General features: G+C 39.5%; 1 protein-coding gene across 1 annotated transcript; it reads right to left on the bottom strand.

Annotated features, from left to right (window-relative positions):
• Positions 1-1434: 1434 nt before the first annotated feature.
• tbc1d9 (TBC1 domain family, member 9 (with GRAM domain)) lies at positions 1435-23498 on the bottom strand. The gene is made up of 21 exons (XM_063883193.1): positions 22779-23498; positions 16230-16340; positions 13677-13795; positions 12716-12944; positions 11682-11943; positions 11027-11234; positions 9937-10143; positions 9667-9831; positions 8922-9072; positions 7780-7994; positions 7572-7689; positions 7020-7305; positions 6740-6869; positions 6371-6469; positions 6037-6105; positions 5573-5813; positions 5241-5306; positions 4842-4928; positions 3845-3913; positions 3304-3407; positions 1435-3212 (listed from the first exon to the last, which is right to left on the bottom strand). Exons 1-21 carry the CDS (start codon positions 22897-22899, stop codon positions 2415-2417), a joined length of 3855 nt encoding a protein of 1284 aa, XP_063739263.1. The 5' UTR covers positions 22900-23498; the 3' UTR covers positions 1435-2414.
• Positions 23499-25328: the final 1830 nt, after the last annotated feature.

Raw genomic sequence — 25328 nt, forward strand, 5'->3', positions numbered from 1 at the left:
GCAGTCCTGTTAACACTGCAATCAATTTAGCAAGCTTCATTAAATTAATTATAAGTTTATGACATTTCCCTTGAAACATGCTAAATATTCAGGAACTAATGAGTTGCGATTAACAGGATTCAAGGCACATAATAGGCCCGAATAAAGCTTCCTATTTCCCCATTCATTCTGTTAATGCTCTCATATCTTTGTCCCGATTAATGTGATCAGTAACTTTTAGACATCAAAATTGAAATAGACTAATCCCTCATCAAAGGCTATAACCAGTCATAAAAGCACTACTTGATCTTTCCTGTTGTCATAAAATGTAATTCCTGATACATTGATCATTTACAGTGTTGTCTTGTGTCAGAGGGGAAGCCTCTGTTCAATCTGCCGAAAGTCCAGTTTGACGTGAGCTCCCTTTGCTATGATTGGTTAACCTGAGACACAACCCCAGTGTGTTTGATCCACACACACACACACACACACACACACACACACACACACACACACACACAGTGAAAAAGAGAAAGAGGCCTGAATGTTAACTTAGCTTTGATGACGTTGATCCTGACAGTATTGTAAGGGCCGTTTCCCTTTCCCTGTGAATTGAAGTTTAAAGTATCATGAAAAATAAAGTGAAGTACTTGAAATGTGCACTTTGGAACCGAACTTTAGTAAATGTAATGAGTTATTTTACTCCACTTGTGACCGCAGTGTCCTTTATGACTCCTGAATTTTGCATTGTGGATTAAAAAAGGTTGATCTTATCTTAAGCTGGGAGTTCATGTGCTTTTACAATGAACATGTTTCTGTAATAATTACGAGTTTTGGAAGGAGATCCTTTAAAAACACATTTGCACCTAAAGACTATAATAATGTGAGAAGGAAAATGTTTTGATTGGTTTAAAGTCATGCGGTATCAACTTTCTTTTGGCAAGTTTCAAACATCAGAAATTAGACATTTTTTGTTCATCCTTTTAACAATTCAAGTCAAGATTTCAGAAAAAAAAGGAAAAAAGCTAAAATTGAGTCTAAATAATCATTTACAATGTTAAACATCTTAGTCTACAGTACGTACGTGTAAAAATATTTGATATGCAACTTAAAGTTAATTCATACTAAATACAGTGGATTGTGCACCTAGTTTTAATTTAAGGCTGAAAATGGCTGGGATTAAAACCCAGCAGTCAGTTACACTTAAATATTCAAGCACTAATTTGAGGTTTTGTAAATATCAGTGATAATGTGTTAAGTGATAAGTATTTATCTGTGGAATCATATTTTATGGGTAAAACTCTAGTCTTTTGTAAATAAATAATTGGCAGCATAATTGATCTTCCACTAGATGGCAGTACCCCTTTTTGTCAGGGTCATAAAGTGGCTCTCTCTCTGATGAAGTCTATGAGAAATGTTGAGGCGTTGAACTGTGCAGCATAGAATCAATCATACCGTTACTTTAATAAGATGGAGTGATACACATTGCATCCTTATCCAGAGTAAAACCACCTGGACAATTAAAATAAAAAAACATATTTACATAAAAACAAGTTGAAAACAGCAACGTAAAAATGTACAGAGCAAAAAGGTTAAAACATGTTCTTTAAAAAAGGCCATAATATCTTAGTGGATCACATTATGTCGTAAACATAAAGAAAGTGCAGCTTTTTCATTCAACAGTATTTTCTAGTGTCTTAGGACACTCGAAATCCTTAAATATCACGTGTGAGTCATTTTCTTTTGAGTCAGAAAAAAGTGGTTTGCGATAACCAATAAATAACAGAGGAAAACCCATCCAAGAAATTCATGGGAATATTTTTGGGAGTGAATATTTAGGATGTCTTATATTATGTGCATGAAAAGACAATAGCTTCAATCAACACCTTAAGGGAGTTATTATTCATGAAAATTCAGTAAATGGTTGAATTTTCACAGCTTTTTTTGCAGTTTACCCTATTGTCATTTGTAGAGAAACTAAAAATTGTCTCGTGATTAACAGCAAATGTAATGTACAGTAATGCAGCGACAGTTTGTCCAGATATTATGTTAGGGTGATCGTACGTAGACTATAAATATCCAAGTTTAGCACTGTACTGTATCTGTGGACATGTACATCTACATAGCCTAAGAGTACTAGAGATTACAATATCAACACTTATGCATAATGTCTTATAAAGTACAGCTACTACATGTAGACACTGATTTCATCTGAGCAAACCTTAATATTAATGTCCTATCGCTCCCCGCTGGACAGAATCTAGTGATTGTTATAATAAAAGTCTTTCACAGCTCGTAAAATACATTGCTAAGAGACCTTTTTGGTCACATTCATTCAACTATCATACACTGACCTTCATTGTCCTCTGAAACTCACCGAGACTTTTTCTACACAATGACCATGTTTGCCTTTTAAAAAGTCTGTGTGTGGAATCTCAGCCAGATAGCGAGATATCATAGTCACTTGATGACAGCGAGCGCCCGACTTTACGCACATTTTTGGCATTAGTTATACGGGCCGCCACCTCCACCGGCTTCTCGAAATAATGCACCAGGGCCTGCTCGGTGAGAACCGAAGCCAGAAACTGCTCAAAGGTGATGGCCCAGTCTTTATCGATGCTCGTGCTGTGAGGCATTCCTCTGTCGTAGGACCCCCCGCTGAGAGGAGCGTTACTCCTTACAACCCCGGGGCCGTGGTCGCTGCGCACCAGCACCGTGTCGTCTGCAATGTCCTCGCATTGCAGCTTCTCATCCAGCTCGTGGGAGCCCGCACTCAGAACTGAGTAAGACGACATCGAGGTGTCGTCTTTGGTTTCGTCATCAGAGATCAGCATGGAGGATGACGTGCCGGTGTCTTTGGGGGACGAGTCCTCCAGCTTGATGTCTTGCATTGCTGGCAGCTGCTCGCTCCCTTCCTCCTCCTTCCCATCCTCACAGGGGCTTTGCTTGATCACCAGTAATGCAGGGGAGAAATCATCCTCCTGGACTCGCTGCTGGAATTCAGGCATGGCCTCTTGCTTTGTTTTGTGGTCTGTGGCTTCTCTGTTACACACATCGGACTCTAGTTTAACCTCCATGTTGTGATCCTTCCTGCCAGGAGAGAAGAGCTTCCCCACTTCTCCCATTTCCAGCAGCAGACTGGTGACGGTGGCGGTGGCGTGATACAGCTCCTGCTCTGCAGCGTCCTCACTGAACATGCTGTAGAGGGTCTTGCACAGCTCGATAAACTGGGTCTGGGGGGAAAAAACACAAGACGTCAGTTAAACCCTGATGCCGCTTTGTTCTGCATGTACCGTCCTTAACAACACGTAAAGAAGGTCTCACCTGATTCAGCTTGGGGAGATCTTTTGTGTTTTCCAGTTTAGATTTGGTCTCCTGGTTCCACAGTTTCAGGTAATTGCGACAATCAGGTGTTTTCAGTTTCTTCACTGTGAGATGTACAAAACATTTTTTATTTACTCTTAAGTTGGTTTAAACAAATGCATCAAAGTGCAACTAATGCCTTTTATTTCTGTATCAGGATTAAAGAACTGGCTATATCAATTGTAGAGCTCACCCTGGATATATACTGAATGCACATATTTCTTTCAAAATTCTGGAAGAAATAACATTTCATTTTTCCATTGAATGGCTGACACTATCAAACATTTTCAGGCCATGAAAATCACACCCATATTTTGACCCAATCACATTTAGTCTCTTTAACTGTTTTTTATTACTCAATATTAAAGGTAAGTTCAAACTTGCATGGTTTGCCATTTGATAATGATTGTGTTTCGCAGTTTAGATAAACAGGATTATGTAGTGTGTTGTCTAAGATCTATAGATGCAGGCTGTGATCTTACTTTCGCAAAATACTACTCACCTTTTTCAGTCTTAAATGTAACTCTGACAAAACCATCATCCCTCTCACTTCTGGTCTTTGAGTCGTGACCTGCAGAGAGAGAGAGCAAACGTCTAGTTTAACAACTCAAAAAACATTCATAGAAAAAGAAAATCCTGAACAAAGAACAAAGAGTAGTGTTCATACCTCAGTTTTTAGAATTGTTAATCATTTTATTAAAAACTAATATTTAAATATGAAATCATTTACACATTCTCAGTTACTTTTCAAAACTCCTTTGACTGTTATCAGTCTTTGTTCAATTCATTGATTTTGTAAACAAGGAAATTCCTCACATTTCAAGCCCATTGTATTACAGTATTTCCTTGCTTCCAAACTACATACTGTACAGCAGATTTTTAACCACACAGCTTGCATAACGTCTACTTTTCTATGCCCAGGACAAGGTGTGATTCAACAGGATAACATCAGTGCCTTCTGAGAGCTGGATTGTCTTAACAACAGATCAGTGTTTGAGGCGGTTTCTCACCCGTGGTGTGGTTTCAGGGTTAATCCAACCACCCTTTCCCCAGTCAATCATATGACATGCCCATGACCACAAACACAGATTACACTCGTGCAAATATCACAATGGCAGTCTCATGTCTTAATACTTTAAATAGCAACACCGTCAGGAATGAAAGCACAACAGATAACTTAGGGGAAATCTGTAATTGCTAAATAAATGAAATATAATTTATCTGTAAGTGTATGTAGGGTATATTTAATATGGACTTTGGTTTAGAGCTGTTTAATGGTATTTTTCCATCTATTGTTTAAGTCATTTCCCTATCTTCTAAAAATGATTCTTTTCATCTCTGAGGTTATAAGGTTTGCTGCGGTGTGTCCCTTCAGTTTTTCCAACCACATTCTCACCACTATGTTTTTAATGATAACGCTTATATTATATAAATGACGTTCACATGCATAGAGTGCTTATGTTAAGGATGCACAAAGACAGTAGATTTTAGGTTCCTACCGATGGATGTTTCGGGAGTGATGTCTTCAAAGAAGTACTGAGTCGCCTCAAACGCAGAGTCAGGCTCCTCCGGTTCACGAGGGATTTCTTTGAAAGTAGGGAAAAATGTTAACTTTCTTTGTAAAAACCTTGTTTTCATACCAAACCATTGTTTCTCTTCAATCATTCCTACAAAATCTTATTTTAAAGTGATGTGGTAATAAGTTTGTCAAAATGTAAATAAAAGTCATTCGGTTGAAGAAAAAGTTAATCCTGAGAAAACAAGCCTTGCCCTGTTAAGTGATTTTAAAAAAGCTCAGCCATTTCTGTACAGCTAGTAATCCTGCTCCACTCATATTCAATCTGGAGTGTCCTAAAGACGACTTTCAGACATTACTGACAACATAGATGCAAACTCACCAGGAATGACGTGCAGCTTGTAGAGGAGCTTCAGCTTCTCAGTGAGATCCCCGTGACACAAGACGCCTAAAACACATCAACACGCTTTAGAGACCAGGCACACCTGAACTACTGTCAAAATCTGACACATCAGTGAGGACAATTCTACCTTTAATTAAAATCAAGACTACAACTCTCAACACGTGCGCTGTGTTACAAATCGTTACTTTAAAATAATATTTTTTCATATTATTGTATGCTATGATACAATAAATAGTATAGTGTGTCTTAAGAACATCCTAAAAAAAAGGTCAGAGGTTTGTACTTCAATGTAAAAACCTCGCTTTACTTACCAAGGCCGCTGATGAACTCCCGGAAGTTGATGAGTGTGTCTCCGTTTTGGTCGAGCAGACGGAAGAAGCGCAGAGCCAGGGGGTCGGAGTGCGCTCCGTTGGCCCAAGGGAACAGCAGGTTGAACAGCCCTCTGAACTGCTCCACGTCCATGCGGTACTGCTCCAGGTACGGCAGGCTAGGGTCGTGGCGCTCGGTGGGGTTGCTGCTGCTGCCCCAGTAACAGCTGGTCAGGTGCTCGGCCTGGAGAGAAGAAAAGCATGTGAGGACTCTGAAATGTTATGGCAAAATAAAACTCGGGAAGTACCTTTTATCTCCAAAGCTCCCTAACTGTGCAACACCACCGAAAAATATTAGGTAGACATTCAGAAGACATTTTTAAAAGGACAGCTGAAAGCACTTCAGCAAATCCCCTTACTATTTGTCTTAATTGTTTTATTAAATGAGTATGTAAGCTGTCACTCACCTTAAAGAGCACATAAAGCTCCTCCAGCTCATCAATGCTGAAGGCAGTCTCTGTTACAATAGTCCTGACCTGAAACACAATATAATGACATTAAGTATAAATAGAAGAAAGAGCGTGAAGAGAGCAGAGTATCTAATAATAAACAGAATGTCGTTTATTACGATCCAACACTCTAATCTAACTTAGCCTTCAGAACTAAGAGACTTTAAGTTGCCATGCTGCCAAGATGTTGTCTGCACAACAGGGTTAAGCAACAACATTGTAGTAAATAAACCTCCTACAGTTTTACAGACATTTGTCTAGCTACAAATAGTAACAGTCAGTGGGTTCTCACCACGTTGCGTTTCGTTGTATCTTCAATGGTTTGGATGACCCTCAGTCTCTGTTTGAAACGCATCTGCTCAATCACATCTGCACGGATTGAACCGAATTTCTGATACAAAGAAAGAAGGACAAAAATAAAGGTCAACTCAGGTGCCGCCTTATTCAAAGTTATCACAATGAAAGGACAGCAAGGAAGCTTTTAAAAACGCATTTAAACTTAGGTTAAAATCATACAACAGGAAGCACACTGCATTTTATTAATGCTTCCCTGAGAAAGAACATGGATGACAACATTTGTACCATTTCCCTGCATGTCTCTCAACAAAACACAGTGGTGGACACAGGTTTTCATAGGCTCATCATCCTCCTGGTCAAATACCTCGTAGGAGCTGCGGACCAGTTTGAAGATGTCGACCTCTGGATGTGGTTCCCCGTTGTCTGTCAGTAGGGAGTGCAGGTGGGGGATGGGAGGGAGGGTGCTGTCCTTATTGGTCACACTGTCCAAGTATCTACAATTAAGAATAGATTTACCAAAATTATAATCTTTAATGCTTGTCGGATAAAAATAACTGATAAAGTAAAAAAAAGTAGGGTTAAAGAGAGACGGTATCCTAAATGTCCAGAAAACAGATTATTTTTGTTATTTTTTCTCTCCTCACCTGCCGAGTACAGTCATGGCCTCTCCATCATCCTTGCAGCTGAGCAGCTGGTGGATGTTGGCGTGCAGGACGGAGAGCGCCAGCTGAAAGATGACCTTGATGCCGTCGTAGAAGAAGCAGTCCACCACCACCACTGCGCTCTCGAACGGCATGACCGACAGGAAGAGGGTGAGGAACCAGGACAGCGAGATGGTGGAGATGACCCCGAGGTCCTGCATGCAGTCGTACAGCTGAGGGACGTACTCACGGGCGAGCTCCTCGAACACCCCCTGATCTACCAAGGCTCCTGGGAAACACAGGGGAAAGAAAGGGGATTATTTAATTAAAGTATGAAAAAGAAAAAATGAAATGGGCTGACTGTGGGCTAGAAACTATCAAATCTGCCACCAATATTACCGTAAATGCATATTTGCTATGACAAACTAGAAGCTTAAAATGCATAGCAGCAGTAAATAAGGTATAGCAAAGGACCATTTCAGAAACTAATATATAAAAAGGATGTTGAACAATTAAAAAACAACCTAAAATACAGCATCTATTGCAAATACTGACCTACAACCCTGGTGTTGTAGTAGTCAGGCAGCATCCTCTCACAGAGCGCCACTAGCAGCCAGAAAGCCTCCTCTTCTTTAGCGTAGAGCAGCAAGACAGAAGTCACGATATTCATAGCCTGTGGTGTCGAAGGAGAGAAGAGTATAAATTAAAGTTCTGTCAGGGACTGCAAGGTTCTGTATGTCAGAATCTGAACAGGCGTGTGTACCTGACAGTATCCAATGTTCGGGTTTCTGAAAGCGTAGGCCGTGAGGACCCTGCGCAGAGCAGCGATACCCATCTCGTTCTGAAAGGCCGGGTGCTCGGGGAGCGAGCGGTGCAGGTCCCTCTCTATCTCCTCTGTCGCCAGGTTGTATTTTCCCATCGACCTCTCCACCAGGTCTTCGTAGTATCCGGGATGGGTGGCCATCTCGTTGATGGTCCCTGTGAAAAACACAGGAGAATTAATTCTCGTCTTTCAGATCTCTTCCAGGACCTCAACCAGGCCAAGTAGATAACATTTAAGGCTGTCATAAAATACTTGAATCCAATAAGATTTGTGCAGTATTAACTTAGTTGTTTTAAATTTCCAGTCAATGTTGGAAGTGTTATTTGTTAATTTCAGTAAATAGTGCTTTATTTTCAGTCCTGTGAATAACAGTTAACCACATTCCAGGTACCTGCTCATCAAGCTCACCAAACTGGTTTTTACACTCTTTGTTTTAAAAATAGACACCAATTAATTCAACAACTAGAGTATTACATAGGCATTCTATATTTTTCTTATATTATTTTAGTATAAGCTAATCTAACTAATTCCTATGCAGGTAAGGTTGACTGAGGTCATCACTATGCAGCTATGACAACAGCCAAGTGAGCTATAAGTGAGTCACTGTGGAAAGAGAGAGGCGCTCTGTTCAGGAAGAGCAGACGCTGCTGCATGACTCTGCCTGTACTCAGGTATGTGTGAGGTTGAATACCTGAATAAACCTGTTGCTATAGAATGACAGTCACAAGCTACGTTACGCTATGTTTTAATGACTTTGGTTTAAAAACAGCTTTTCTTGAACAACCCAATTTCTTTTGACACAATAAATAAATAAAGAGGAAAACAAATCTTTACTTTAAAAAGGCTGCAACACAGACATAGCCGTAGTAGTAGGAGTAGTATCTCACATTTTAATTTCAGTTATTATTTCTTATAATGTGTGTTGTCAACAAGGGACACCTGAGTAAAATATGCATCATGTGATGTTAGGATCAGGTATGATCATGCAGTATGCAGGGTGTGGTCTCAGGTGACGTGTATGAATCATTTTACAGCTTTCTGCATGCACTCTGTGTGTTGTGTTTCTCTGCATGTTTCCTCACCAGAGAAGAGCAGCCAGAGCTCTCCTCTCATGCTCTCAGGAATCCCCTTGAGGACCAGATCCTTTGTCTTCTCCGTGCGGTACATACAAACTCCCTGTCCGTACTCTGTGAAGTGGTTCTTCCACGCCTGCTCCTTTAGGAACTCCTTCGCCTGAGCAAAGAGGGGGGAACAGCTTTATAAGATGCAAAAGCACAAGGTCAATCACTGTAAAGTAAAATCTGTAAACAGTGGTAAGATTGTTTTCTTGCACACTCTGCAAAAAATGATTATTGTAATATGTCGTAATGCAAAGTCACAGTGCCATTGCATTAAGCTTAAGGACAGTTATGGCTTTATTTATATACAGTCTTACAAGAAAGATATACTGCGAGATTGCCACTAGCCGCAATCCTCCATGCAGCTTAAAATATGTGCAATATAGTGATGTAAAAATGGCAATTATGGATAGACAAGTAAAGCATTCACAAGTCTACAAATAGCTTTTAATGGGAGCAGATCAAATCAGAGTTTCATTAACACCATCTCTGGTCCCTCTATAAATAGTTTTACAACCATTAAGGGAAGAAAAGAGAAAGAAAAGTGACTTTGAATCCCACAGAAATGTATTCAAACAATTAGTTAAAAGACTATTGGCCCAAGAAAATGTGTATCCAGAAACAAGTCTTGTAAACAGTAAAAATAATTACTGAAGGCATCCATTGCTGTGCCTTTAACTGTACTTGACAGAGAGTGCATTTAACTCACCAACTTGGGGTTGAACTCCTCAGGTGAGCGCCGGCGGTACATGGTCATGAGAGCTTGTGTGGCTGTGGGCACGCTGCTGTCGTTCAGGTTGAACGTGCGCTCGCCTTCTGAGCTCAAACTGTTCTGTGGGCTGCTGGAGTGCAGGGACCCATGCTGGGAGTAAACCTAGGGAGGACGGACATCATGTTTAATGGTTTGAACTTTTAAATGGTCACCACCACATTTTAAACTGCAAGTAAACTAGGTATTTAAGAAACCGTATTTTGTTACCTCGTCATCTGAGCTGGTCAGGCTGCCGGTGAGCTCTCTCTCCAGGTAGATCTTGGAGGTGGTCTGCTGCAGGAAGTCAGAAATCCTCTGGACCAGGAAGTCCCGGTCCTTCAGATTAGCAAACAAGAATGTCATTCTGTTCTTGGTGCTGATGGAGAGAGGGCTGGGCAGCACGTTGGAGCTGTCTGCCTTCTCCACGATGGTCACCTGGAGGATTAATCAAAATCTCAATTAATACATAAAGTAATTCATGAGAATCAGACAAAACCATTTTAAAAACAAATTGTACTGAAAACAAAACTAGCTATTTTTTTCGTGTAAAATGACAAAATGTAGACCACTTATTTAAAAAACTTTACGATACAGAAATGCTTCACTCCTCCAATGATCATCTGTATTTGACATGTCACTTGTTAGATGCTTTTACCCAAAGCGACTTACAAACACTCAATACGGTGAGCAGTCCCCACAGGAGCAATTTGGGTGTAGTGCCTTGCCCAGGGACACAACGACATGCTAACTGAAGAGTGGATTGAATCAGTGCTCCCCTGATCCGGTCTAGTACATCAACTACCCTGCCTGTGTTACCTTGGTATTTATTTTTAAATATTGTATACTGCACACGTTGAGGGAGAGTTTGTTAACAGATGTTGTTGTTGAAAGAAGCACCCATTTACTTAAATTCCTCAAGATTTCTGTCAATATAAATTCAGTTGTCTTCAAGAAATCATGGACACACAGGGTGAGTAATTGATATACAAAAGGTCAATTTGGGGTTGAGTATTCCTTTAAGTGTTTACTGGCATCAGTTCAGCTCTACCACTCATTTAATTTTAAAGACTGATGCCGTTACAATAGCAAGTATTTACTTTGTGTACAGCCTTTTATAGTCATAATCCCCTAAAAGACAACATCAACAAACTGGTCACATGTTGTCTTAGCGGTTTACTTCAGTCACTTCTGATGAGTGCTGTTTGTATTGAGGTGCTGAATGTTATCTTTACCAAGTATCGTTTCTGTAATTATCAAATCTCCCACATTGCAAGCTGTACATAAAACCTGCTGATACATGTCAGACAGAACCACTCGCCTCTCGTAGGGGAATGATGAGGCTGCACAGCGTCTCCTCCTTGCTGGTGAAGCAGATGTAGTTGGTGGAAACAAACATTTGTCCCAGGATGTGCATCTTGTTGAAGGGGGTCCACAGGGTGCAGTCTGTGTGTCCATCCAGCTTCTCGTCTTTCGGCAGACGGAAGAGCGCCCGGTAACGCTCACTCTTTGCTCTTGCATCCAAATCCCTGCAGGATGAAAAATGCCCAGTCATATGAGTCGACATTTTTGTTATTGTACAATATAACAGAATGGGTTGAGCCTGAATAATCCGCTTTGCATTAATATGGCTCTGGCAATTATTAGCAATGTTACTAAAGTAAAAAGTAGCAATACTAAAACATAGACATACACAAAAAAGAAGACCCATATTCAACATTTCTTACAGTTACTTAAGCACAAAAGCAATTTGCATTCAAATAAACTGGTAGTACAAAAAGATAAAAGAAGTGTACCATTTATTTCCTAGTACGCATGTTTAGCTTTTGTCTTTTCTCTGTGTCTTTAAGATAACCAGCTGCTCACACACCACAGCACATTAATGTTCAATCGATTACATGTCATAAAACATGCAAACACATTCATTATTGATGAGCGTAAATAAGCGTTCTCGCTCAGCATCGGTTATTTCTCACCTCTTGAGAGCCGACACCTTCTTGGGGGATTTCTTCTTGAGCTTGGGCAGCGAGCGGTCCTGCTCGAAACCTTTGTTGTCCAGCAGCTGCCGCATGGCGATGTTGGCCAGCTGCTCCGCCAGCTTGAAGGTCTCGTTGATGTTCAGGAAGACGGAGAAGACGTGCTCGTTGAGGCGGGTGCTCACTTTGATCCCGTCGGGCAGCAGGAGGGTGGCGCTCTTCTCTAGCTGGGTGATCTCTGCCCAACGCACCACCAGTTTGGCTTGAATTAAGGAAAAGACATTAAAAAGGTAAATAGATGAGTATACACAGACGAGAGATTACACAATTAAACTAAAGTTGCCCTAAGGATATTAGTCAAGTCTGCAAGAACATGCAAGAATAGGAGGATGATGCACAGTTTGACATGTGGTTAGACCAGTGTGGGGAGATATTAGTGTGCAAGAACTAACTGCAACATGACCTGTAATAACAGATTGGAGTTTCAAAAAAAAGGAAGCCATGAAGAAAAATAGCAGATCTGATATTTCCTATAAATAATGGCAGAGAGAATCTCTCCAGAGTAAAAATGTACCCAAATTATTAAGGGGACAGAAGCAAAGCAGCCTTGTTGAAATTATTTATTGTTTTCATCTAACCTCAGCCTGTCCTTCAATGACTTGATATTGGACAGGTTGCCAAAAAAAATTGAAAATATTTGGAACGTGAGCAGATTGCCGTTTTGTGCCTGGGCAAAATCCCAAATAAGTTGACGCATTTGAATATCTTTAAAATCCTTCTGGCTGCTTGTTAAAAGAAACAAGAACAAATAAAAACATAGAATTGGCCAGAAAAAACTCATTTTACCTAAAAATTAAAGGTCAAAGTTAACGTAGATATCCCATAACACTACTAAAAATCTTCTTTTATTATAATGTTTTTTTAGTTTTACGCACACAAACTCTAAAGCCATAGAAGACATTAAAAGGTATTCACAGGTATTTTCATGCCAATAAAATAATGAAATAGATAAAGAGAGACAGCAGTTCTCTAACCTTCTTTTCCCAGTAGGTATGAGTAGAAGCAGAGGTGGTTGATGCTGAGGTAGAGCCATCCCTGTCGGGGCACTTTGCCCTTCCAGTAGCTGCAGGAGTAATAGTTGACCAGCTTCTCCTCCTCCGGCATCCCGAACAGCTTACGAAACTTAGCGCTGGCCTCCTTGAACTTGTCCGTGTCGTCGTCCTCTTTGACGTCCTGGTTCTTGTTGTACTCCGCAATGATGCCCTGAAGATGGAAAGAGACGGAAAGATGTAATGAGCTGAAGGGACGAGAAACAATAGGGTTGGTATTTGAAGAAGAGCTGCAGAAGGTTAAGTGATTTACATTTTAAGATTCCACATTGTTTACCGCAGCTAGCACGGTTTGATACAGTTATACTTCATAGGACCCATAACAGCAACAAACTGGCAAGATGAAAATAGTTTTATTGTCCGATTCCTTATTTTTTCTTAACGTTACTAACTTCGTATTGGTTTCCTGTCCTAACTTTTTACTATAAAATATAAAACATTGTAGGAATGCTTTATATACGAGTTGCATTATATGTAAGAAACATGTAAATGTATGTTAAGCAGCATTCCCACATCTTAAAGATCAAATTCAATCATTTTCAAAGTCTTTAGAGGTCAATTCAAGGACCCAACATGGCACAGTTTGAAACAAGGTTCATGGTTAATCCCCACTTCAATTTAAACAGCAATGAGAGAGGCATAATGAGTGTGAAAACGTATCACTCAAAATTAAAAGATGTCAAAAAAAGTTGTAAAGTAATTTAAGCTTTGTTGAATATATATATATATATATATATATATATATATATATATATATATGCCGGGTTGCAAGTAGCATTTGCCTTAAGAAAAAAAAGTCAAAGGCAAAGTGTCCACTTAGTTTCACACAGGATATCTGATATCTACACATAGAACAACATGTTTATGGGACAGTCTGATCAGGTACCTGAACTTTTCCTTTGACAAAGGTGGTAATGTCGTTCTCGTTCTCAAAGATGGAGAGCGTCTGCAGCAGGTTGTGTTCCAGCCACTCCCAGTGCTCCGTGATCTCTTTGCGAGACGTTCCTGCAGGAGAGGAGGAGAGAGAGCACTCAGCTGCTGGGTTCACAGGAGGAGCGTAATGGTAGCAATGGGTCACACTTGAACAAAACACCAAACACCTTTTAATATCTTTCATTTTGCAATGTAATTTCCCCTAAACATTTTTCTTCTTCTCTCTTTTCATTTTCTGGTATTATAGTATTATTTCAGCCCTGTAAATGACCATGTTAAATGTCTACTTTGAGACTTGAAATACATATACATACCATGTTATTGTTTCGATTTACACTCTGAGAATGATCTTTATAAAGTTTGTAGTTACTATGCCATAATATTTGATCCAAAACAATGAAATTGGATAATCTCAATTTATTTACAAGCTATATTTTCTGCCCTCCAGCTTCTTTGCCCATCATCTTCTTTAACTCAATGATGGGCAAATTATGTCAAAAGCATCACTGTAAATCAAATGTCAAGAGCGGAGTATCAAATCAAATACACTTCTTTTATTCCCTTAAACAGCAACACTATAACAACACTACATTTTGTTAGCAGTGAGGTCAAAACAGATTTTTGGGGCTGGAGGAGAAAGTGATCGCAGTAATGGCTGCAGCCCCTGAGGACCATTATCCCTCAACATGGCTGCAAACAGGCCTTCAGTGAGTGCATATTCACTGAATTATCCCCGTCTGCCAGACTGCTCCACTCTCCTACATGTCTGGGCGAAAGAAGTAAGGACTGGGAGGGGTGGGGAAGGAGCAATTTTGCCATTTTGAAGCCAGGCTAGTCTTAAGTAGGCCTCCATTTCAGATATAGGGAAAACAGACACTCAGTTCATAGAAACATTTGGTAAGGAACAGACGGATTAAAGACCCTCTGCCAATGTCTCAGTAGTGAACCATCTTCGTTTAATTAGAAACTGTTTAACATCGTTATCTTATCAGGTATCATCCTGATTTATTTTTATGCATTTACAATTAGTTTAGTTGCATTTTGTTTTAATGAATTGTAATTCACAAAAGTGATGTGATAAAAGCAAGGCAGGTTAAAGCTTCTCAAATATGATTATTTGCTGGTTTTCTTTGTCTTTTCTGACGATAAACCAATTACTTTTTTAGGTTTCGGACTTTTGGTCAGGGAAAACACGTGTCAAGAGCGTGTCAACCACGGGAAACTGTTATTATTAACTAAACAATTGATTAACTCAGAATAGTCATAAAAGTAATTTATAATGAGAACAACTGTTACTTGCAGCCCTGCTTCGGTGTTGGAAATGCAAAAGCCTTATGTCATACAGCTTGGATGATTTCATATTCAATGACAGCATAAAAAATTAGAACTAGAAGAGTGCTGCTTCTTATCAGTGTGGAGTGCGGCGGCTGTTTTGCTTGATGAATGTGTCTGACTGGAGATAATAAGTAAAGCTTTGCATACACGGAATATGCAGATTACACTATTGTGAGGCACTAGCAGAGGACATGAAATCAAAATAAATAAAACCCATGAAGTGATTAGCAGAAAAACACAACATTCACTCGTATTTGAGCATTGATTCCTGCACCTGATCCTGTAATCCTGCCCTTTAAAACCACCGGGGCATGATGTAATGCTTGGCATCCAGCAGCTGACATGGGAAAAGGCAGGATGTTGGAGCATTATGGGTAGTGTGGTGGCTGGGGGAGGGATGTAAAAACACACAAGAGGTCTACGCTTGATTAACCCTTTGAGTTTTCCTGCATTTTAGCTTGACCATCGTGTCGATTGCAGAGGTGGAAGAAGTAAGAGGAGTAATACCACAGTGTACCACCAAAACCCTGCATTGTTCTTTATACTCAGTTAAAAGTGCAAAAGTATTAGCATCAAAACATAATTAAGTAGTAGTAAGTATTTAAGTACCAAAACTATAATTGCTTTTTATGTAGAATGACCATTTCTTTTGAAAATGATAGATTATGTGACTGGATTTTGACGATAGATGCATTAATGCTTTAATGACTTACATTTTTCAACTGGTAAAGTTTGAAGTAAATGAAATGACTTTTTTTAATACATGAAAATTCCTTATAATTGTTGATTTACATTTTGTATTAGCATATAGTACAATAGTTGCTTACAAAATGGAGTAGAGTAAGTAAAGTACGATTAAATGTAAAAACTACCTCAAAGTATTACTTAGGGACACTAGTTGAGTAAATATACTTGGTTACTTTCCAGCAATGGTCAATATCTTATGAATATTTCTCTTTTATTGTCTTGTTGGGGCCTTGGACTCTTATTTCCTACTGTGCTGTAGCTATCGAGCATATGACAATAACGCTTTGGCTTGAATTTCAAACCCATAACTCTACATCTTAAATGTGCAGGATTAAGCATATAAGGTCAATCAGAAAACACAACTGTCAAAGTATACTTGAGGTTAAGTCTAACATGGAGCCAACATTTAAAAAAGGGCACATACCATGAGCGATGATCCAGTAAACTAAAGAGTCGGGGGTCTGGTAGAGGATCCTGTACGGGGCCATCCGAGCACTGGAGTCCAAGACGACATCCAGGGTCCCGACCAGCAAACCTGCAAGAGACCAAAATCATGATATTAAAGACTGAACAAAAACGTAATAGTATTTTTCAGAAAATGACAAAAGCCTCATGACACATGTTGACATATAAATATGTTCAGCTGTGAAATAAACAAAAGCATTTACAGACATAATACAACCATAAATCATCATCTGAAACGAATCCCAGGAAATGTTGTGGTTCAGGGTTTGTTTCTGTTGTTGTTGTTGTCGTCTCTACGCCATAAATCCAAATGCATTTGTTTAGTACTGAGGAGTGTTAGACAGATGACCTTTATGTTTGACTCTGTGTTCAAATTAAATGTGATTTATTATTCGAATCCAACTAATACATTACTTTAGCCGAGGCTTTTTTCCCAAAGCCATTAACAATAAGTGCAATCAACAATGAGGATACAATGGCAAGAATCCCACAAGTAGACTAACCATAAAAAACATTGCCAGTGCTACATACAGAAATGAGAAGGTTTTGTTTTTAGTTGGCCAAGTTGCAGTCAAAACAGATGGGTTTTCAAATAGCAATGTGAGGTGTGTAGGCTTTCTGCTCACTTCATATGAAAGCAGTGGTGAGAAACTAATAAGGATAAAGGTGACCTGAGAAAGTATATAGGCTATTAAATGAAAAAATGAAGAGCCATGATGCATGTGGTTTGGAAGGTGTCAGATTAGAGGTATTTATTGTCATTATAAACGTACAATGAGTTCAGTGTTTCGTTGTATGAAGATTGCTGCCAGAAAGGACAACTTGAGGCCAGTCCCAAATCCATTCATAATGATTCTTAACAGGCATTCACTCTGTAACACTTGAAAGGTTAAGAAATTGTGTATAATCAACTACAGTACACAGCTTGCGTAATCATTGCATGCTGCTAATTTTCATATAATGCAATGTAAAAAGGACTTTATTGTGGAAGGTGCTGCTGGCTTATTATGAGATTAGAAACCGTTTAACCTTTACTAATTACTTGATATTGTGATTCACACGCAAACAAGAGTTTCACAACCTGGAAACCCAAGAAGCTATTCTGTATAATGGATCTTTTTTTATATAAAATCCTAATAAAAAAAGCTGTACAACAATGGCTTGACAATTAGTACAAACCTACAGTGGGCTAATTTGCCAAAGTGATATTATTTTCTGAGCTTCTGGTGGCTGTAGATGATTTGCCAGGTTCAGAATAGGTGTACATGGAGCTAAGACGGGTTATTTTTGTTCAGCCGCTCATCAGAGCAAACAGCATGAGTCACACAGAGAGAAGATGAGGGGGAGGAAGGGGAGACATGCGAGCGAAGCTGAAATGTTTTTCTTATTTTCAGAGGAAAACAAGTGTTAAGGACAGACAGAAATAATAAACCAAGTACATCTGTGTGTTCCAAACTCACTGACCCTCCATCGTTTAAAGAACTTGGACTACAGCGACAGTACCTCACACCTTTTTGTCGCAATGAACATTCAAGAAAACCAATCAAAAGCCAATGAAATCAATTAAACTGCAATACAGTTATACATTGATTGTCATGCCACATGTCAGATCCCTGTCATGAATACACAAAAAAAATATTCTGTTGTGTATGTAATAAGTGTTTTGGAAGTAAATAAGCTAAAGTGGATTCTTAATGACAATAAGACTAATGAGACATTTAAGCATGACACTCTGGTTAAGTATCTCTGTAACAAACAGACAACTTCCCCCTGTTCAAAGAAAGATCACAAGGTTACAAAACAGTCATAGCTTAAAAGTTCAACACTTCCCCACACATCCACCTCAGAGAAGCTTTTAATGTGCAGTTAACCTTAGATCTCAAATCAAAAAACAAAGTAATACAGCGAATGAAAACTTCTGGTAAGTTTTTGTACAGTGTTGTGGTGTAAAATTCATGAAAGGCTACTAAATTGGACTTGTGTTCTATAGCATGTAATGCATTGTGCAGCCTCCGACATGGGAGCTGAGGTTTAACGCAGGAAACGCGGGGGTAAAAAAAAAAGGACAGATCACTGAATGTGTGTGACCACCTTGTCTTTCCTTTGTCAGTGAGACAGACAGAAAGACAGCCATTTCCTAGCCAGTGGGAATTGTTATTTATTTACACATCACTTGCCTCCGTCTGTGGTATACATTGAGGGCCATGTGTGTAAAGGAAGAGGTGTGAGTAGGAATAGATAATTTCCTTCCACGTACTGTATGAGTGGGTGCACACAACACAAAACAAAGACAACTAACAGCTGTAGTGGTAACATGTTCCACCTTTCATTTCTGAGGGGTGGAAAAACAGGCCTATACAAATCATGTGATCAAGAGCTCCCTATTGTGGAAGCAAAACAAAATTAGCCTCACTGAATCATTACTCATTCAGTGGAACAGCAGCAGACCAAACAATATGAAACAAAACACACTTATTGTGTTCTGTTTATATCCTATTTATGCAAAAAATGCGGGTTGCACAGGTTGCGGTGGTGGCTGCTGGTGTGGGATGTTTGCATTGAGCACACAAAGGAAAACAATCTCCCTGACACTTGAAATCAATGCTGCTTTAGATAACCAAAAACCTGAGACAAGTCTCAATCATCACCATGCGTGTCGCATTGCTGCAACATATGCAATGATATGTATTTTACAGCTTCTCCTCTATTTCTACTTATGAAAATAAACAACCAGTCTGGCCTACATAAGGACGAGGGCAGTATCTGACACACTTACATCCTAACATAAAGTGATTACCAGCCGGATTGTGAAATATGGTTTTGTACAAGGACTCAAATGTTTCTGTAATTTTAAGCTCAAGCATCAAGTTACGTAACGACTGACACGATGGCCTGATTCTGAGGTTATTTAGTCTGATGAAAGCAGGTTTTGTTCTGCGTTATTCTTTTTGCTTTCTCTCTGATAAATAATGATGAGGTCTACATATGGACAACAAAGGATGCAAGACGTCCTTTCAAATGCCCCTCCAGCTCTGCACAGTCACACAAAACACTGTACATGCGAACTTGGTCATTAGATAAGACTATGTGAGGGTTAAAGCGTGTAATTTATCGGGTTAAATGTGTGTTATTCAAATGACATTCAAAAGAAAATTGAGCGAGTACATCTTCTACACTAGGCCTACTTACAGTACAGCTTAGTTGTAAGGTCAAAGGTTTCCCTGAGGAGTTTTCTTGTAAACAAACTAATTTGCAGTAAGTTCCCATTTGTGCATGTGTCTCCCGTCTATAAAAAGCTAACATGCATGCAGAAATTGCATCATCATTTGTAATTGTGACCACTTAAGGGGCACTATTATGCTTTTGGGGCTTTCCCTTTCCTGTAGTGTTTTTGTGCATGTAAATGGTCTGCAAAGGTTCCCTCCAGAGGGAGTTTCTCTTCCACACAATCCCCCCCTTTTTGAACATAAAGCACAAACATGTCACAATAGAGATAAAAAATACAAATATGAATCTTGAAAATGAGCACAACAGAGCCCCTTTAACAGTTTCCACAGGGCTGAAGCAGACAACAAGCTAATTTGTCTTAATGACACCGAAACCAATGAGAAAATTGTGCATGACGCTCTGGTAATGTCCCTTGTGACAAAGAACTATCTGTTGTAAGTTGGAAGACAACTTCCCCTTGTTCAAAATAAAATCCCAATGTTCAAAAACAGTCATAACCTAAAAGTTCAACACTTGCCCACACATCTCAGAGAAGGCTTTTATTGTGCGGTTAGCCTTACGTCTCAAAATAGTTTAAGAAAAAAACACCAAAGTTTTACAGCGAATGAGAGTACCTGATGCCTTGTAGTTAGAAATCCATGACAAGCTGCTAATTTGAACTATTGTGCCACAGCATGTAATGTATGATGCAGCCTACATCATGAGTTGAGGTTAAAGCAGGAAACTGGGGGTAACGCACAAGAAAGGAGACCACTAAGGTGTGTGACCACCTTATGTCTGCTTATCACAGTGATGTATCTGACACAAATGTGCTGAGAGCATAAAACCTCAGCAACGTCTGTGTTGTTTATGTTTGATAGCTTCAACTCTTCATCTTCCTGATTGGCTGGCACACTGCTGCATCTATTGCCACATTTCTGCTACCAGTTGATCCGCTATAGTTATGTGGATCATCAATTGTGCATCGAAAATAAACAAAACTGGGACCTGTGTGAAAAGATTGTTAAAGCACTACGATTCAGGATCTCCACAGGAAGCTTTAAACAGCATTGCTAATACTCTAAATGCTAAATATTCTTAACTGATACAAACCCCATTCATCTAGATTATTATATGCTCCTCAAGATTAATCCTGTATAATGATAGTTCAGATAAATGAGGTTAACTACGGCTTTAAAACTGATGTTGAGTGTAAGACTTGGAGATGTAGACATCTTTTGGATTGTCTAACTTGTCAGACTTAGGGATTTTTGGACAATTTGAATGGAAATCCACATATTTATCCAATGTTCCATGTTTAAAACCCAAAGGACCCTTAACACTTACGAGAGCTAAATATGAATACGTTCAGGTTTTCTCCGGAGAAACTGCAGTAATACTATCAATCATTGCCCATCCAGCTACAGCTCTTACTTCACAATGTTAAAATTGCTCGTAAGCCCAGTCAAGTTAAACACATATTTCTGCCCATCGCTGTAAAATGCTGCGTTCTGGTGCAGCCGAATGGTTTCCCGTCCCCCTGGAACAAGTGTTTGTGGGCAGTGTCAGTGTCACTGGGTGCCGAGTGCCAACTGGCACACAAGTCAGCATGGTGAGCATTTACATAACGATGACGTCAACATATCATTTCTGATAAATAAAAGGATTTTTCATTTAGTTTTCCCCTCCAACTTGCTTTTGTACTTCATTAGGAGTCGAAAGAAGTGAAAACTCTTTGATTGAAACACACTCATTTGTAGTACCACTATTTCTTGTTGTAAGGACTACTTCAGAAATGTCTCTTGACTACACAAGTCTTTTATCCAGATGGCATTTTGGCCAGCAATATCAACTAATCATGGACATACACAAATCAGAATTATCACACACAAAATTACATAATATTAAAAGATTGCCATAATATTATATTTGTAACCACATTTCCCACTCCTGACTCAGTTTGAGTGGTCCTCAGTGTCTGGGATTTTACTCCCATCATAGTTACTGCTGTTGTCGTCACTCACTGACAGTGAGAAACTCTCAGCAGAGAACAGAAACCAAGCAGATAAACACAGATCAATCCGTGATAATGGAAGCATGCCACTTCAGATTTAAATCACAAATGCCTTCAAACAATCCTAATTGACACAATATTGGACATTTTACTTCAGATATAGCATGGCAATGCAATTTTTTGACCAAAAACTGTATTACCTTAGTATATTTTCCTAAGACATCACCACTGTTTAGCAATTGGTTTGAAAAATGAATTGTCGTTTATTTTGGAACAAGGGCCTTCAATTTATTCCTACTTAACGACTGATCTCGAGGCAGAACGGTCTTTTTTTCAAACCAAGAAGTATCCTATATGAAATGATTGTTTAAACAATTTATAACAAAAGCCACATAGGGCCATGTCATAGGTCATTGTTGTAATGAATAGCCATAGGGAGAAGAATAAGGGTTTATAGGGGCCCATACACTTCAGTAATCCTTCCAATGGTTGTATCAGATTATGGTCAATGTTAGAATCAGGACCAACACAATCCTGTCAAGGTTTCCAGGTTCTTAACTAAGTAAGATTTAATATTTTAAAGATGCTAAACTGAAGCACATCTATTTAACATGGGGAAGTGCAATATTTTGTTGTGAAATACAACTGGGTGAATTCAGGTCAAAACAAGAGCAAACACTTAAAATTCACAGAGAAACAGTGGGGTGTTAACTTAAACCTCCAATCAGTCATTTCCATAACCTATACTCCCTCCTACTCCTCCTCTTCCTCTCCTGCTTCTGCTTCACCCATTTTGGATAGAATAAGTAAGAGAGAGAGGAGGAGGAGTGAGGAGGAGGAGTGAGAATAGGAGGAAGGGGAATGATTCAGCATGAACAAGCAAAACAGACCGTGTCTGAAATAGAGTCACTGTTGTTCAGACTCCACAGCTATTAGCACAAGAACAGTAGTTTGCATTGTTGTGATGGCTGATATCTCATTTATCTTGCAGGGACAGTGACAAGATAGTGTACCATTATTTATGTGGTGGACTTTGATGGCAGTAATCTTGGTTTATAGGCTTATCCAAGCCAACACCTGGTAATAGTGTGAATAATTCAACACATTTAGAATGTAACTCTTCACATCCAGGTGTAAGGCCACCTGTGACAGCTGATTGGTCATGTGATCCACCTCACGTTGTCTTGTGCATGAGTTTCCTCATAACAAACATTTCATCATCTGAATTTAAACTATAAATATTTGCTGTTGATCCGTGACAGTAAAGGGTTTAATAACAGGACTCACCAGCCAGTCCTCCGCCTCCATTCCCGTGGCCCTTCCGTTTCTGGAGTATGAAATATGGATTGGCTCTCTCGGTGATCCACAATGCACTCGCCAGTAACACATCTTCGGGAATGACCCACATTATGCTCCTGTGTTTTTAAGGGAACATTGAACACACTGCACTGCAGACGGCAACCAATCAAAAAAAAAAAAGAAAAAAAAAAAAAGGGTAGCCTACTGTCCAGCAGGGATAGTTAAATAATTAAAACACTGATGTAGGCCTGATATTCTCCTCTCTTCTTTCCTGCTGGATGTCCGAGCGACAGCAAGACGCGCATCCAAGTGTTGCTATAATTAAACCCTCCAGGCTCTGATCGGCGTGCAATATGGAAGCCCAACAGCAAATGTCGAGCACATTAGCCTCCTTCTGCAGCACCAGCCTCTTGTGTGCAGCCCAGCCTCTTAAATAAATGAATATCTTTGCGGTTGGCTCGGTTTGTTGCCGCACAGCGCAGTGTGATCAGTCTTTGTTGTCCATGTTCCGAGACAGGTGCGATACCGAGGTTAGCGTTGTTGTTCGGCAGAGAAAGCCTCGCTACAGCCGATTAAAATAAACAGTAAACAGTCGGTTAGCTCTCCCAGCAGTGATGCCAGTCCGCGTACTGAAGCAGAAAGGCTAGACTTTGAGAGTAAACCCGCAAACAGCAGCACTCTTCTTCTTCTGCTTCTCCGCCTCCTCCTTCTCTGCTGCACGCAAAATAAAGCGAGCGCGTCACGGACTGGCCACTGCGCGACGTCGGCGTGCAGGAGGTGAGGCACGTGAGCAAATAATGAGGTAATTAATTAGTCAACACTTTTATGAACTCGAGCTATCTGTTTTAATTTAAACATTTTTGGAATCGGCTTTTGTGTTAGGTTCAGATATATCAAAAATGTGGATAGAGGGGATGTTAGTTGTCTGCCCCCTATTTCCAGTGGTCACCACGCTTTTGGAGCTGTGTTAGGCTACTAAGTCTTATCAACATGGTAGTTGGAAACCCAATTCATATTCCACATTAATATTTCCTGTTATTTTATATCAATTTAGTCTTTTAAATAACTTTTCCTCAACACATTTTGCCAAGATTTTTTATGCTGAGTTTGCTTTGTGTCAGTTTGTTTAGAGAACAATCGTTTGTCATTGCTTATGCTGTGCAGCCAAATATTGCCCCGAAATCATTTTGCTTTTGAAGTATTGAGTTTCCAAATGGCCTTACATTTGATTAAAAAGTTTGAATTAAGTTTCTTTCAGCCAAACTATTTTGTTCAATAACCACAAAGTTATTGCCATATGCATCCATACTTTTCATGTTCACAAATCATTTGTCATATTCAATACATGTAATGTTAATTTGTATTTAATTCTGAACACACATCATACATTGCAAGGCTTGCCATCCCTCCAGAGTTGCTCTTCCTGAGGTTTCTTTAACAAATATTATGTTATATGGGTTTGTTTTTTTGTGCAGATTTCTTCACCCAAAGCCAGAGTCGTTGAGGACAGATGTTGTCTTGTGTGGTTCACATTGTAAAGCCCCCTGATGCACATTTGGGATATTGGGCTGTTAAAAATAAAATGAACATCCATGGGGTTTTTGAGACTGTGGGGCACTATCTTACTTTGAACAACAACCTCAATTAGCCTATAATTTTATAAGGATGTGGAGGTATGGAAGAAGCCTTTATATACATCATTGTATTACTATAAAAGGGATTATATGAGATAAGGAGCAAATAGTCACGCATTGCGATTGTGAGCTGTGAAGAGACATTTGTGTTGGGTTTCCTGCACTTTGTAGGCTCTCAAAACAGGATGCAGGAAGAGGGGGAGCAGAACTGCATGTGTGAGTTGACTCAGCTCAACCGAAGTGTGGCTTCAGGTGGTTGTTTACAAACTTTCCCCTCTGGTTAACCGCTTCGAGTCAACAGGCTGCAGCAGGCTTGCTGGGAGGATTTCACTGCTGCTCTTTGTTATCGCAGACGGAGACAGAAACGAGCGGTGAACCATTACAGTAACTCCATTCACTCCAGTATGGTTTCCTCTGGGGTTGTGCATGAGTTCATTGTAGGTGGGTGGGGGGTGAAATGACATTACTATCAACACACCATGACTTTTTTATATTAATTAAAGTGGGACTATTAATGTCAGCCTGTGGTATTTGTCAACACACACATCTTGGTCTGGCTTTCTATTAAACCATCTTACAAAAAATAATGAAGCTACCTTACAACAACTGTAGTAACTAAGATCAGTAGGATGAATATAGTTTAGTTATCACAGCGAGTCATATAATGGTGTGTTTAATCATATGGACCACCATTTATTTACACTATTTTGACTTATACAACTGCTTCAAATAAATGTTTTTGTTCATAACTTTTTTTACCAATATATTTCACTTGTTTTGTCTACTTTGTTCAAAACACAATCTCATTACCTAAAACAGCATAAAAAAAGGAAATAAATAACATTTTCTTAAATCCAACCGCATTTCAGTAAAATGGAAAAAGCTGTAAAAAAGACACTGACAA

Source organism: Eleginops maclovinus, chromosome 5 (genome assembly GCF_036324505.1).
Source record: "Eleginops maclovinus isolate JMC-PN-2008 ecotype Puerto Natales chromosome 5, JC_Emac_rtc_rv5, whole genome shotgun sequence".
In the NCBI taxonomy this organism is placed as follows: domain Eukaryota; kingdom Metazoa; phylum Chordata; class Actinopteri; order Perciformes; family Eleginopidae; genus Eleginops; species Eleginops maclovinus.

Excerpts from the sequence above, each read along its gene's own strand:
- tbc1d9 (XM_063883193.1), bottom strand. The coding sequence starts at position 22,899 with ATGTGGGTCATTCCCGAAGATGTGTTACTGGCGAGTGCATTGTGGATC. Across the intron at positions 5,307-5,572 it reads GGAGTTCATCAGCGGCCTTG|GCGTCTTGTGTCACGGGGAT; the intron begins GTAAGTAAAGCG and ends GATGTGTTTTAG. Across the intron at positions 3,408-3,844 it reads TACATTTAAGACTGAAAAAG|TGAAGAAACTGAAAACACCT; the intron begins GTGAGTAGTATT and ends TACATCTCACAG.